Source organism: Ostrea edulis, chromosome 5, assembly GCF_947568905.1.
Source record: "Ostrea edulis chromosome 5, xbOstEdul1.1, whole genome shotgun sequence".
Lineage (NCBI taxonomy): Eukaryota > Metazoa > Mollusca > Bivalvia > Ostreida > Ostreidae > Ostrea > Ostrea edulis.
The window spans coordinates 73,339,004-73,355,819 of record NC_079168.1 but is presented as its reverse complement, the minus strand read 5'-3'; the positions used below and the strand labels follow the sequence as shown (position 1 = coordinate 73,355,819).

At 36.6% G+C, this 16,816-nt stretch overlaps 1 protein-coding gene across 1 annotated transcript in view; it reads right to left on the bottom strand.

The window, feature by feature from the left end:
• Positions 1–3,616, bottom strand: part of LOC125649075 (uncharacterized) — a 3,886-nt gene extending 270 nt beyond the window's left edge. The window contains exons 1-3 of the mRNA XM_048876303.2: positions 3,364–3,616; positions 1,549–1,607; positions 1–795 (exon numbers count right to left, since the gene is read on the bottom strand). The exon at positions 1–795 is cut by the window's left edge and continues 270 nt beyond it. Of these exons, the coding sequence (XP_048732260.1) occupies positions 388–795; positions 1,549–1,607; positions 3,364–3,505 (609 nt within the window). The 5' untranslated portion in view covers positions 3,506–3,616 and the 3' untranslated portion in view covers positions 1–387. The remainder of the gene's footprint in view (positions 796–1,548; positions 1,608–3,363) is intronic.
• Between the last annotated feature and the right edge of the window lie 13,200 nt (positions 3,617–16,816).

The window sequence follows — 16,816 nt, the reverse complement described above, 5'->3', positions numbered from 1 at the left end:
TGGGCCATTATCAATTGAGACAATCACATGTATGTATTGGGTACGTCTTCGTTAAAATTTCTTTCATAGCTAACAGGTTGTAAAACATTCAAGGTTTTACTCAACAACGAAGATAAATATCTAATGCAAACTTCCAAATAAATATAAAATATATTGTAAAGAAATCCACATGTAATAAACACTGTACAAGTGTATTATGCCGAGAAACAGAGAAAACTATTACTAAATGTGTCTGAAACATTACTTGATCTACTGCAAATGATGAAGGCACTAAATAATTATTATTGAAATCACTAAGTAGTATTTATATTTCAGCACTGTAAACCAGCTACGCGGAAGTCGAAAGTAATTTCTACATATTATTTATGCATTTAAAACAAAGCTTTATCACAGAATTGCACATTTAAAACTCCTGCCAGACGAAGTTTTCTTCTTCACTTTGGGATCTAGAACCGATATGAGCGCTTCGTCAAAGACGTCCTTTAGGCCCTGTCGTGTTAACGCTGAACATTCAACGTAACAGTCACAGTTTAATCGTTTCGCTAACTTTTGTCCTTCTTCTAAAGTCACCGGTTTCTGCCGCCGTTTTTGTAGTTTCTGACCTATTTTTTCATCGTCTCTCAAGTCAACCTGAGTGCCCACTAAGATATAGGCTGCTGCGGGCACTTGGTGCCTCACTTCCGGAATCCATTTTAGTTCTAAATTCTTCATGGATTCTGGCATTACAATAGAGAAGCACATGAGAAAAACATGAGTTCCTGGATACGACAGTAGACGCAGTCCTTGGTATTCTTCCTGTAATTTAAGAAAACAAAATACTGAAACGTGATTGATGGACTTGGTTACTGATTTTTAAAATACTGTTTGTGATATTTCAACAACAGAGTTAATAAAGGTACAGAAGATGAAGCCTTGTCTTTGTTTTATTATTATTATCGTAATTAATCTATTATTATTTCACGTGTTCACCAGTAACAACACGGCTGTATTCTTGGCCAAAATATGATTTATTTTCAGGTGAGAGATACAAAAGTGACTCATATTACCTGTGGAGTTGACCCCAAACATATCGTATAATTTACCCAGCCATTTTGGAATGACTGGTAAAACAAAATACAACATGTTATCTGTATATAACACTCCAAAACCATAGGTGAACACGCAGTCGTGGCGGCCATAATTAGACATATCGACGGTAACAATTACATGTACTTTCATTGCACACCTATACAATGCTGAACAGCAAGTTAAAGGGTAAATAATTGAGGCCGTCTGTCAAACAAATTCACTTTTACAACTAAATGGGTCTGTGTGTAGCATGATTCATCTAAAATTATATATCGGGGCGTACAGTTGCCTACTGTCACGAAATCTCAATACAGAGGGTGTCCTTGACGGGTGTTTAGAAATTATTCTTGTAATTAGAAATGATAGCACTTATTACATCTGTACATCTAAAAATTTCATATTTCTTCGGTATTCATCTAGAAAAGACCAACACCTGTTGCGGTACCTGTAAGTACAATAGTCATGCAGACTGATGCTCACCTGACCTGCCGTGTCAAACAGTCCTAACTGGTAGTCTTGTTCCTTTACTTTCACGTTAACTGTAAGAAAACACAATAGTTGGTCATTATAAGCTTGACAAGACTCCAGGACGTCTACAGAAATGTAAAACTAGCTAAACCGGCATAACACATACTATATTATATGTATAAAAAAGATACGTGGCTTTACACAAATCAAAATCTTGTATGGATTGCTTATGGGATAAAAACGTATGACCTCTGTTATACTAAAACTAAATATTTCTTTTCTATGAAAGACTCATCTGACATTTTCTTTTGGGGCCACAAAGTCAAAGAACATGGCCTCTGTTGCGAAAACATATATAAATGTTATTGGTAATAGCATCCCCCCCCCCCCCCCCCCGGAACTTTAACTGAAAAAAGGGTTCACATTAGAACTTGGCGACAATGGGACATTTGTGATTAACAAGCAAGTCATATTTGCACTACATTCTGATTATCCAGGAATATGTCGATTCCTTCCACGTATTACAAATCCGGTAGTATCTAAATTTGTAAAATGCACGTGTTCGGCAATTTCCTTGGACGTTGTTACAGTGTGTCACGGACGTTTACTATCTGTAAACACAATAGATATCCCAGTTCTCATCAATATTGAATAGGATTTTTTATTTTACTGTTTTATTCTAAAATATACGATATTGCATGGCATCACAATATTGGTTTCTGTCAGCTCATGGGCCAATAATAATCAAGGGCTCATATTGGATGCGATATAAAAGTGGCATATTTTAATCTATATCATTTGAACAATTACTTTACCGGTTTGGCTGGAGAGCTGGTGTTTATGCTTGACCACTATACTTAATAAAAATTACCAATGGAGAAAAAAATCAATAGAATTACAATACTGATGAGAAAAATCAATTGAATCATCTTAGCTAGTCTACATATCTATGTATTTTTCAAAAGTATAAGAAATCTAAACTATTGTTTTAAAAAAAACATCCAGCAGTTTTGAGTTTTAGTTTATGGTGGACTTGATTACGCTACGTAATGAAGGTGTGTATAGGATTGTGTAATCTGTATAAACATGTAAACAATCTTGTCTTTCTTGATTAATGACATGTGATCTGTGTGAGCATTTTTTTTGTTTTTTTGTTTTTTTTTTGTTTTTGGTGTCCTCCTCCGACAGCTGCGTGGGGAAAGTACATCCAATTTAGAGATAATTTCCCAAGAGATGTACGACCCCTTGCCCTCTGGGATTCTTCTTGTACAACGCACCAAGAGGCTGTGTACATGCATATTTTGCCCAGCTGTTTGTGACGTTGAATGATGCGATAAGGCATGTCATTCGAGGTTGCTCAATTTCCCCTGACAAGGCTGTACGTAAGTACCCATTAATTACAGGAAGTGAGTGTTTTAGCAGTCATTATACGGTAGATTCATTCACCAGCCCGCCCTACTACAGACTCAGTAATCAGCTCTAGTACATGTATATAAGACATACACACATATGTACAAGTGACCGTCCCGTGTCTTATCATGTGGCCCCGAGGTATAGAGCATTGTGTGTTGTTACATTTAAAATCCTGATATGCCCTATGAATCGGGGTCAACCATGCACGAAACGCATCAAAACAACAAACTTCATACGGTAACACACCTCCCAAATTTCAACATGGCTCTAAAGGTTCAGTCTACCTCCCATCATTATCGGATCGGGTACATCCAAAACAGATTATATGAGACTTTACTGACCAAGGACGACATATAGTACTACAATCATATCCGCGTCGTCCACGGACTGGACCATTAACATTTCACAACATACCTGCATAATTGTCGAACACCGTGGGAACGTACTCCGTGGGGAACTTGTTTGTGGCATAGCTCATTAACATACACGTTTTACCCACGGCCCCGTCCCCTACCACCACACACTTTATGAATTTTACGTCGCCCTCATTCGACATTCTAGCAACCCTGCCGAATGGACTCTGTCTACAACCAATCCACGTCCGTTTTCTATAAATAGAAAGTGCCTCATCTGAGGGATTACCACTTGATTGTTGCGCAGACTCGATATATTGACATAGCGCGCCATATTGTGAACATTTTGTAATATGAATTGTGAACATTTTGTAATGTGTGGTATTCCTCAGCGAAACAACAGTGGCGGATTCAAGATGTCTCATTTTTGTTGACAGCATAGTATATGATGTTATGGTTTGAAAGAGAGAGAATATGAACTATACATTTCAATTTTAAATATACCATTTTAATTGACAAAAATCTGTAAGTAACGTACCGTGCTTCTCAGAGTTGAGTGGACACGCTGCATTATAATATTAGTCAAAAGCATGTTCAAATACTATTGTAGATTTGAATTACTACTTTTGAAAGATGCTTTTTTATGTACACAGGTAGTATTGTAAATTTCAATATAAGAAAACAACACGCATGTACAATATAGCTATATGTGCATGTATCGCATGCAAATTGATTTCTGCAACATAGTTACTATGCATCTGCATGTACTACCTATGTTTTGTGTGTGTTTTATGCATTGATAGATTTGACGGCTAATTCTCTGTTCATCATGCAGTGCAACTGTTTTTCTTTTTCTTTGTTTTCCTTTGTCCTATGTTTCTGTGATATTTTTTTTTACTTTGTGCATCATAATGCTCCTCTGTGGGCCCAAATTGGTTGAATAAATATTCTATTCTATTCTATTCTAATACATCATAATCACAAAGCATCTTGGTACTCCTCAACTGCAAAACTTTTTAAAAGTATTTTCAATGCGTATGAACATGATATGTCAATGGGCAAGAGTAATTCTAACTCTTTGCTAAAAAAAAAAAATGCTGTCAATCAAATAGTTATGAAATTGAAATTGTACAAATAATAAGTTAAATAATGGTAAACTTGTCACACCTTCAAATTTTGCATGTGAAGAATATCTTACTTCGATCGTTTATTAATAATCACACACACACACACACACACACACACACACACACACACACACACACACATAGTTTTATCACAAAATTTTAAAGAAACTTGTAGATAACAATTTAAGATGTTCTTACTATCGAAAGAATTTGCAAAAATTGTACAGGAAATATAGTGAATTTCACTTTCTTATTAAAAAAAATAATCAAAACAGACAGAGAACACACCCCAAGTGTTCTAAAAAAAAAAAAAACCCTCAGATTAAGGTGACCAAAAAAAAAACCCCAATCAAATAGAGAAAAATTGTGTTGGATTGGACACGTCCAAAGAAGACCACACAACAATATCAGGAGACACGCCGTGGACTAGCGGAATACTACAGTGTATCTCATTAAAATTAGCTAGCGAGATAGCGGATTCAAAACAGCTAAATCTAATTAGGTTGAGCTGAACGACAACGAGCTAGGGCGTCCCCTATTGCAATTAAATTTAAATTGAAAACATGTATATACCAACATCAAATCTGTGCCAAAAGATTCGGGACAGATATGGTTCAACTATAGAATTATTCATAGAATATTAGGTGCTAATAAATTCCTGCATATGTTAAAAATTAAGAACTCTCCACTTTGTTCAGTATGTGCACTAGAACCAGAAACAATTAACTTATCTTTTTTTTTTATTGTCCTTCTGTCTCCACACTGTGAACAAAATTATCTGATTTGATTCTTTAAACACAATCTGGTAAAACAATGGGATTTAATGTACAAACTGTTATTTTTGGCTTTCCAGAAAAAGAACACATGATTTTAAACTTTATGATCCTCTTATTAAAGAAATACATATTCCAACATTCAAGAAAAAATGTCAATATTGTTTTTGATGATATTTTGAAATGTTTATATAATAACTACATTTTAGAGGGAACATTTACAGAACAAATATTTTACGAAATGGATATGTCTTTTCAATTAATGATAACAGTTTTTCTTTTTTAACTATAAGCAATAAAATATAGACATCGTTTTCTATATCGCTTTCTTTACTCTGTCTGAGAGTGTGAGTAAAAGGTGTATGCAGTGACGTAGCTACACTGTAGCACTGTATGCACGTGCTTACAAATATTTTCGTTAAATTTTTATTACATATTACAACCCCCCCCCCCCCGACCTCCTGCTTACAAATATTTCAAACCTGCCTACGCTACTGTATTTAACGAAAATGATGATGAAAACAATGAAGAAACTGGCAGCGAATTCAAAAGAGGTCATTTTAATTCGATTGAGTTGAATGAAAAAGAGGGCGTCCCCTAGATTTATCCGGATGTCCTGGGGTGAGGCTAAACATGCAGCCCAAGACAGAAGTAGATGGGAAGATGTGGAGACTCTTTCTCCTCCGGGGCGAAGAGGTTAAGTATTAGATATGTGACATATAGTCAACAGAGAAATTATTTAACTTGTGTATTCCAAAGTGAATGATTTTACTCATTTTTTTATCTGATAAAGGAAAACGTTTAGGATATTAAATTATTTAAAAATTGTGAAGATGTTGAAATTCATAAATGCTTAGGCAAATTTCTTCTAAACAATTTGCCTTGCGTTTTGTATAAAAAGAAGTTGTTTAGCCTTAGAGCTCCATTTGATGAACTCAGCACCAGAGGATGGATCGGAGTTTGATTTGAAATGCAGACAAATGACAGTGTATAAATCATCAACGACATCATACCATGCACACCTTGTCATAGGTATGTGTGCGGTAAACGATGTGACTCGACCTACAATAATCTTTATTTATGGATGATCAATTATAAACTAGAAGTACACATCTATGTGAAAACTTTGTACAATGTGCTTATTGGAGGTAAACAATAGAATTTGGGAGGTAGACAGGGGTCCACTTCTCCAGCATCCTTCATTTCCTCCCCTCTCCCTCATATTTATCTCCTTTTCACCCCCACCCCCACCCCCCGTGTTCTTATTCTTTCCCCTCGTGTCAAGCTCACCTACCCCCTAAGGATCTAGTGCCCTAGTTAGACTGATGCATGTCAAGAAACTGTTCAAACGGTAATTTTCAACAATTTAGGGGGGGGGGGAGTCTTGTTAAAACTTCAACATAATTATTATTAATTGGAGTAAGGTTTAAGACATGCAACTCTATTTCCCTCGTTGCAATACCTCTTTGCCATGTCCATATTTTCCCTCTTTTGATATTTTTTATACATTATATTTTACCACCTTATGAGATTGTTTGTGAAAAGTGTTCACAGTTAAGTTCATTATAGGGGAAAGTTTGAATAGAAAACTTGTTCTGTAAAGTGAACACCACGGTGAGAAGCTTGATGCGTCCGGGACCACTCAAGGTAGACGTCGTGATCAGTCAGCATTTATATTCATCTTATTCAATGGCAAAGTAATGATGACAAGGTTTATGTATATACATTAGCTGTTAATCAGAAGAATGGACGAGGTCTTGATATTTACACGGCATACGAGAGAACACTGAATACACTTCGTCTGCTGATGAACTGTTGCATGGAAGTGACTTTCTGTTTTTTTCATGTACGATGCTCTCATTCAGGTGCCCCCCCCCCCCCCCCCCCCCCCCACACACACAGTCAACTACTGTTTTTGAAGATTTCACTGTTGCACGTGTATGGTTTGAAACACTTGGCAGTGTTTGTAGTAAAAAGATTTTAAATAGTCAGCATTGTTTTTACAACAAATGTATGCCTATTGTGATTAGTATGTAGCACCTCGTAAAACTGCCAGACGGTTGGACGTCCTCCTGTCCTGAAGGGCTTTTCAGCATCCTAAGTCTCCGGGGATCTCCCGTTATGAAACAGGCTGCGTGATGCTGCGTTTTCTTGACCTTTAGCACGTCTTCCAGAAAATGGGAGTCGCATACGATACGACTGTATTTTGAGATAGAGCACACAATCGCTAAGTAGGCGGTCTTGCGGCATAATCTCAGACAGCGTCCCAGTTAGCGGCGGTGGGAACTAAGTTGAGTTTTATTATTCGCTCAGACCACATTTAGTTGTATATAAGGTACAAAACATATTTACAATAATCGTTATTGGATTAAAACAGAGGTATTTGTAGAAAGCCGAATGTAGTATTGATTTTCTTAGTATGTATGTTTGTTATATGTGATCACGAGTGCTCCACATCAGATCAGAAATTGTGACACAATTCACGTAACAACATCATTTAAATTATCTCGCATTTAAAATTCCATGGATTTTCGTTTTGAAATTATGGAATTCGCGTTTTTTTAAAGACATTTTCATATATACTAATATAGAACTAGGTCCCCGATTACGTACTTTTATAGTTGATATATTTCGATTTCAGTCCTGATGGTTATGTATGTAACGGGTCAATCTGACTAAAATCAGATCTTTGATGTAGCGACATAACAATAAAGGAGCGGATCAAAGATCTGATTTTAATCAGATTGGTAACGGGTGTAATTCAGAAATAAAGATTTCGTGTATATTGCAGAATAACTTCCGCGGTCGAGAAATGTGCAAGAAAACTACACATACGTGGAGGAGGGTTAACATGTTTGTGCATCGACGTGTTCACATATGTGTATCCATCTCGGAAAGTTGACAATTGATCTATATTGAATGACAACTGTTCTTCAGTCATTTATAAATTTGTTTTGCAACATATATTGATTAATTCTGATGATGTTGAAATTGAATTATCAGTTATCGACTTCATCGTGGTATTAACAAAACATGAATTGCAAGCGATATGCTTATGAAAGGTGAATATGACGAACGGTGATCAGTCAAATAACTCCTATAAGGAATACAAGAAAGAGAGTTGGGCAAACATGGACCCTTGGATATATCGGAGTTGGAATCAGATACATAGGAGGAGTAAGCATACCCTGTCGACCGGTCATACCCGCTGTGAGCCCTATACCTTGATCAAGTAAACGAAGTAATCCATAGCCAAAATCAGTGTCTCAAGAACGGACTAACAATCAGTATGAAACACGTCAGACAGCATTGACCCAATGATAGGTTGCATTGGCAAACTAGATAATCATGATGACCATAGAATTAGCGAAATGCTGATTTTAAACGAGACTATTAATACCCCTATAACATCAACTTGTTTGTCAGTAGCTTACCCCGATTTAAAAACTGATCATACTCATAACAAGCTCTTGCGTATAGTATCATCTGAGAGATATAAACGCCATATGCAGGTGCTAATGGAATATTGCTACATAAATATGGAAAGTTGACAATGGAGAAGCTGAAATCATTCCGTTTGTCATCAAGTTGAGTTGTTAGTTTGCCGTAAATATTCATTTTTAATAAAATAAAACGTACGAAGCAGATGTGGAGGACTCTGTGGCGTCTTTTATTTCGAGTTCACATAGATATATTGAATCAACCTATGAATGAAAATGATTATTGTTAATAGATAAAACGTCGATATATCTAAATGCCGAGTTGAAGGCCACAAGAGATGTTTTCTTCTCATATTAAAACTTTTCAATAAACTCTGCTTCATAAAAATATAAAAACAGGTCAACTTAAAAGGGAGCATAATTCGTGCCCATGTGAATTCCAACAGACTGTTGGAAAACTTGATTACCAAAGACTACAAATATATTGTCAATGAGGAACGCCGGCATGTTTTATTTCAACTTCAGAGTGTTGTTTAATAATTCATTTTGGGGGAGGGGTAACTGATCACTAGATACGAATATTTCCTTTTCCATTGCTGTTGAAGAAGCAACTGTCTATGATGACAAAAAGTCTTTTTCGTGAGGAATGGTGTGTAAAGTATTGAAAAGTCATTCGTTTTGATGTTGTTGATTTGAGAAAAGTTTTACGATTTCAAATTTACTGGCATATGTTGTGACACAGTACGTTTAAAGTATATCATTCACAGCTGTTAATATTTTCGCGAGGAGCAAATATAGGGGCTTAGGAAATTATTTACTCGATACAGTTATGTGTATTTCTTTGTAAGGGTTTTTGTTAAGTTTAGAAAATCAGTATAGGTAGGGTAATCATGTTCATCAATCCTATTGACTGGGGTATTAAATGTGTCTAAAACTGACGAATGGTGTTGAAGAATTTCATCTTTTGAAAGGGCAGTTGGAGTAGAAGTACGATTACCAAATGTGGAATTAATGCCAAATTTGTTTAAAATACAGTTGTAGTAATGAGCCTTGCAAACAAAGACAATATTGTTACAAGCTTGTCAGCTGGAACCAAAACATATTTCTCATGTAATTTATCCACTTTTTTGTTCACTTATAGTTTACTAAACACATAAGGATAGATTGTACGTACTTTTATTTTAATGTGTCTAATATGGAATTTTAATATTCCTCGTATCCTTTTAATCCAATCTGACAAGGTTTGAAGTTATTCTTTTTCATATTTAGTCCATCGTCTGGCATAATCTTCAACATAATTCATAATAGAGATGAAGTTCTGTTGCCAATTGACTCCAAGACCGAGGTTCTCTGAATTTAGGACCTTTTAATATGATTTATTTCAGGTCCTCATTTGATCATAATCAGTTATTACGTATGAAGCAATATCGCAGAATAATGACCACGGCATTCCTTTGAGCTTTGCAATAACCGTGGTAAAATATATCTCTCAATATGTTTATATATAAGGGTCCCTGTCTAGTTTGTCGGGTATGTGAGGTGATTAACTATGTAAAGGAAAGCGTGATAATTTGTACGACAGCGAAGTATGTAAAATATAGATATTATTTTCATGTATTAGTGATTTTTGGGGGGTAATTCTTTTTTATTTCTCTATGACATACCAATATCTGCAAATAGAAATCGGTTGCGTCATACACATATATGTTACAAATGCAGGGAAACGCATACGAGGGCTGTTCGATATATAATGTGCATTGTACCACAACGCGATAATGCTTTGCATGATTTCGTGGATGATGATACTTTTGAATTGCTCTATTTAATACCTTTCCAACGGTATGAACACGAGCCTTCAGCTCCACATAGTTTTAAACTTATAGTCATTTCAATAGAGCCAGTCGTTGACCACTCTTGTAAAATGGTTGGGAAATGGGTTGAAAATCTTAAAGAAATTGGAGCTTATATAAAAGTTCGGTCATTCGGTAATGCAGATTTTTACTGAATTAGGGGAAGTTTATGGGTCTGATATGGTATCTTATGAAACAGTTCGTAGGTGGAGAAAGAAATTTCTGACTGGCACAGAGTCCGTCAAAGATGCAGCAAAATATGGCCGACCTGTGACTGTAACAGGTAAGGCAAACGTCTCAAACGTCAGGGAAATAATTGAAAGTGATATTGCCAAAGCTGTAGGCATACTGCTATAGCGGGTGCATTTCATTTTGAAAGTACGAAAGATTTATGGCAGATGGATTCCGCATATATTGACAGATGACCAAAAACGGGTACGAGTACAAACCGCTAAGCAAATGCTCAAAATGTTTCCTAAATTCAATCAAAGATAATTTGCAAACATTGTTACTGGTGACGAAACATGGGTTCACTATATCGAAGCAGAAAGAAATATTGGAAACAAAATATGGCTAACTAAACACGGTAGAAGGCCTGTAGTTACCAAAAGAACCATAAGCACAAAGAAGGTTCTTTATTGCATATTCTTATCATATGATGGTATAGCCGTACAAATTCCGGTGCAGAAGGGCAAAAGTGTTACAGGTCGGTATTACCGAGATGTTATACTAAATAAGCTCAAGAAATATTATCATAAACGACGCCCTGTGTCAGGATTTAGGCATGTTCGTCTACTTCATGATAATGTTCCATCACATACATAGATTTGCCCAACTATCTATTTTGTATTGCTTGTAGGAGTTATGAGATGGATCACTGTTCGTTATCTTCACCTTGCATACATCTGAGTTTGTGAGGCAATGTTTGAAGTCGGAGAAGGTTACCGTCTTGCCACACAAACCATACTCTCCAGATCTAGCCCCATGCGAGTTTTTCCTCTTTCTAAAACTTATAAAGTTCTTATCTGGTCGTCGTTACAAGTCCCGACAAGCCCTAACTCAGCCATCAGTCAGTGCCTCATAGATCTACCTAAATCAGCGTACCGTGACACATTTCAGAAATGAATTGAGAGATTGAAATTATATGTATTTCAAACCATGGAGAATACTTTGAAGGAATGTAATGTTGATTTTACTATTTGAATCGAATGCTTAAGCCTTTTGAGATACCGTACAATACACATTACATATCGAACAGCCCTCGTATCTTGGAATCTAGAAGAATTCCACATGTTCATTCTTATCCTTGTAATACAATCTGAGATCCTTATGAAACATAATGTCATATCTTTTAATTGTAATTGATTCGGTTTTTGATAATTTTGCTGACATTTAAAAATTCCTTGTACCTTTTAATTTTTGGGAAAAGAGAAAGGGCTATAACATTCCCAAATATTTATATTAAAATCCACACCTCATATCCTGATTAACACTTTACACGACCATTCCTCACGAGAAATTAGACTAGACTTTTTGACATCATAGACACTTGTTTCTTCAACAGAAATGGAAAACGCAAATATTCCTATCTAGTGATAAGTCATCCAAAACATTACTTTGTTAAATGCCAATGTGATTCCACGCACAAGTTCTCTGAAGTTGAAATAAAAAAAAATGTGTTGGAGTACCTCATTAACATTATCTTCGTGGTCTTTGGTCATCATGTCTTCTAACAGTCTGTTGGAATCCCCATGGGCATAAATTGTGCTCTTTTCTTAGCTGACCTGTTTTTATATTCCCATGAAGCAGAATTTATTCCAAAACTTCTACGTGAGAGGAAAAAATCTCTTGCTGCGGCCTTCAACTCGACATTTAGATATATCGACGACGTTTTATCTACTAATAACAATAATTTTCTTTCACATGTCGATTCTATATATCCCAGTGAATTCGAAATAAAAGACACCATAGAGTCGTCCACTTCTGCTTCATGCTTAGATATTTTATTGAAAGTAGATACTAACGGCAAACTAACAACTCAACTTTATGACAAACGTCCCGTTTCAGCTTCTCCATTGTCAACTTCCCACATTTATGTAGCAATATTCCATTATCACCTGCATATGGTGTTTATACCTCTCAACTGATTCCATACGCAATAGCTTGTTCTGCGTATGGTCAGTTTTTAAATCGAAGCAGGCTACTGACAAACAAGTTGATGGTGCAGGGGTTCCAACAGTCTCCTTCAAAGTCAACATTTCGCACATTCTATGGTCGTTATAACGATCTAATTTGCCAATACAACCTATCATTTGTGTCAAATACAGTCTGTCGTGTGTCATACGATTGTTAGTCCGAACTTGGCACACTGATTTTGACCACGGATAACTCCGTTTACCTGATCAAGATATAGGGCCCACGACGGGTGTGACCGGTCGACAGGGGATGCTTACTCCTCCTAGGCACCTGATCTCACCTCGGTGTGTCCAGGGGTCCATATTTGCCCAACTCTATTTTGCATTGCTTATAGGAGTTATGAGATTGATTACTGTTCGTTACCTTTACCTTTCACCTACTAGGAAAATTCGAAAGTGAAAAAGAAGGAAGCTGCATGAAAACAAGCGAGAAAAAAACCCATCAGAAACTGTATAAACTAAGAACTTACGCATAAGCAGGGGTAGATTTAAGTTACATGTTACTTGAGATGTGGTCTAGATTAAATCTGCCTTTCTGTGTAATGCAATTAACTTACATGTATGTCCGATTTTCAAGTTTAGTCCGGGCTAAGCTTACCGCTGGTCGAATGCCCTTTTCTGAGAAATAGAGTACCCAGGAGACTTTGTTCTCATAACTTGGGCACGAGTTCTAGAGAAGTCCATCTTTGCAACTCAGGTGTCAGATTTGCCTACTCTCATAAAAGTAAAAGGATCAGACAATTGGCTTAAGGTGTTTGTTTGGTGTTTGTTTGATTGTTTCACGTCCCGTCGAAAATATTTCACTCATATTGAGACGTCATTAGTTGTAGATGAAAGCCGTAGCAGTGAGTTTTCTTTATCGTGCCAAAGTCTGCCGTGACACGGGACCTCCGTTTTTATTAGGTCATATCCGAAAGACCCGTGATTCTCACTTCTAGATGCCGAGCGTTTGGGGAAGGAGCAATCACTACCTATTTTAACGGCATAGGTTTGACCGCCATGGCACGAGCGGGGCTCGAACTCACGACCTTCCGGTTACGAAGCGAACGCTCTCCCACTGAGCTACCACGAAAAACTTCGTCGTTCTCATAGTAAAAATTCTGAGTATGAGTTCACCAGGGTACGAGTTCACGTGGGTATGGGTCTCCTGGGTATGGTCTCTCAATAAGTCGTCCAATTTCCAGGAATTGAAACCTATCATTCCTCAGTCCGTTTATGGTAAAATGTACAGCGACATTATTTGCAAGGTTTTGCTGAGCTTGGGTGAGTTCATTGTTGTTATAGCGTTGCGCCCTCTGGCGTAATAATGAGACATAAAATGACGAATGCAATGAATCTTAACAGGATTAACAAGGAAAGCGGAACTACAAATTGAACCTTGATAAAATTAAGAATGTTAGGTTGTAAAATCTAAGCCAGACTTTAAAATGTAACGAATGCAAGAATACGATAGGGTGAGAATTAAGGGTGTCAATCACAGATGTAATAGAGAAGCAAGACGAAAGCAAATGGAAAATTGAAAATATAATAATGTGACATGGATGTCATGTAGCAAAATAAAATTTAGAATTAAGAATTGAAATTGAAATGTTATAAGGTACATGAAACATGGAATTAAATAGTAAAATGAAAGTTAGAATTAGAATACAAGAAGGATGCATATAATTATGGCGGTAATTCCCTTCCATAGTATTGATTGACTTACTTCATTATGTTGTCAACCTGCCGTCTGACATAATTGTTTTTCTGAACATTTGTACACTCTTTGCGCAATAACCCTTACTCATAGTATTTACAAGTTAAATCTCCTTCATACAGATAAGATATAATTATGTAAATGCAGAGATATTTAATGCATCTCTCATGTACAATTATAGTAGAGAACAGAATTTATATGTTATAAGTATCTTGTGTATTTAAGTGGCTTGTTTGTGTTATGTTAACTACTGAGATTAGAACTTCACAAATAGCAGTGATGCACAATTGTCTCAGACAGAGGTAAAACACACTAAAACAATATTCACAAACATTTATCACACAAAGCTGGTCCGTTTTGGAAACTGTCATGACGCCACCCTGACGTCATTTCGGTCTCGAAATGTTGTTTGAAAAATAAGTTAAGTCTGATTATTGGAATATATCGCAGAATAATGACCGCGGCATTCCTTTGATCGTTGCAAGAAATGTGGTACAATGTTATTTATATCATTGGACTTGGACAGAAAATGATTGTAGAATATATATAAAAAGGGACCCTTTAAAAAAATTAATATCAAATTTTATGTAGGGAAGTTCTTCAGTTTAAGAGAAGTACCAGGACGCTTGTGTTGTGCAACGTCGACAATTCGGTGAAGGTGTGGGGTGGAATAACAGCACGTGGAAGGACCCCTCTACAAATTGTCAATGGAAATCTCACCGGCGTACGCTATTGAGACGAAATTATTCAGCGCCATGTGATACCCTTCATACAGAGACAGCAAAATCACACCACTCTGCAGCAAGACAACGCAAGGCCACAAGTTGAACGTGTAGTCAGGGACTTTTTTCTTCAACAGAATGTCGATGTCTTGCCTTGGCCAGCTGTTTCCCCCGATTTATCGCCGATCAAGCACGTTTGGGATGAAATGGAACGACGTCTACGCCGTTTACCAAATCAGCCAGTGACATTGGCTGATTTAGGTCAGATATTAACTTTTTGTGGACAAAGTCAATAGAAACACACACACACACACACACACACACACACACACACACACACACACACACACACACACACACACACACACACACACATATATATATATATATATATATAAATTATGAAATCAGGTTATTTTCTTTCATAATTTTCCGACATGACGTATATCTTTCGATTTGGTTTTCATCACTATACTAATATACAGATGTTGCCTGAGTCTTTCCCTGGAATTTGGTTTTCATCAATATACTAATATACAGATGTTGCCTGAGTCTTTCCCTGGAATTTGGTTTTCATCAATATACTAATATACAGATGTTGCCTGAGTCTTTCCCTGGAATTTGAGCTTATAACCACACGGACATAAAGATCAGAAAAGGGAGGAAATATTGATCAGTCATGACACTTCCTGTATAACGAGTTTATGCGTGCGTTTGAACATTGTAACTACGTTGCTGTGTTGTCTGTGGGGATAGCTTTTAGTGATACTTATTTGCTGTTCACTGATTTATAGAGTATAGCAAAACCATGAACAGGACGCGGGGGGGGGGGGGGGGGGGGGGGGGGTCTTCTTCGTGTTTTTAAAAAAAATGTTTTGATTGTTTTAGTTTTTTAAATTTATTTTTAAATTTTAATTTTTTCGTAAAGCCAGCAATCCTAATCATTTCCCCCCAGTAGAAATTCGATTTTATTAAGAAAAGGAAGGGAAAATGAAATAAACGGTTAATCCAATACAACCTTCCCCGTGTGATTTCTGACGTTGACTTAGGCTAAAATTGTGTACGGGGAAATGGGAGTGGGGGGAGGGGGGGGGGGCAGTTAAGAGTTACCATATTTTCTATTTACATAATGGTAAAGTAAATTATGAATTAAAAGAGGTTTTGAAAATTAATGACGCTATATCAACATTGACATTTTAAAGTTGAGTGAAGATTGATAGAGACCTATAGGTCACATTGCTCACCTGAATCACATTGACCCTAATGTTTATTTTAAAGATTTTTAACCCTCCTCAGGCACATAAACGTGCTGTCCCCTCACACTTTTCGACAGAGATCATTATCTGGGGTTTTTTTCATATGCAAAATAAAGATATATATAATTGAATGCCCCCTGTTACTTTTTTATAGCATTAGGTAATGCTGATTATTTTATCTTCGTATCAAAATAATCTCTATTAATTTACGATATTTTGTCATACCGGCCGTCATCAATTCATGATATTTAGCGGAATAAGCTAAGGTACAACTTAAGGTTAGCACAGACAATCCCTCAATGAGTTGTCTAACCTCATTTGCCCTACGCTTTGAAGCTCGACAGTTTAGAATTGAACCCATGTAGCAAAGCATGAGCCCCCCCCCCCCCCCCCCTACCCTTCTCTTTACGAGTTAGGAGTTTGAAGATCGGACGAAAACTTCTTTTTGCTTGTCG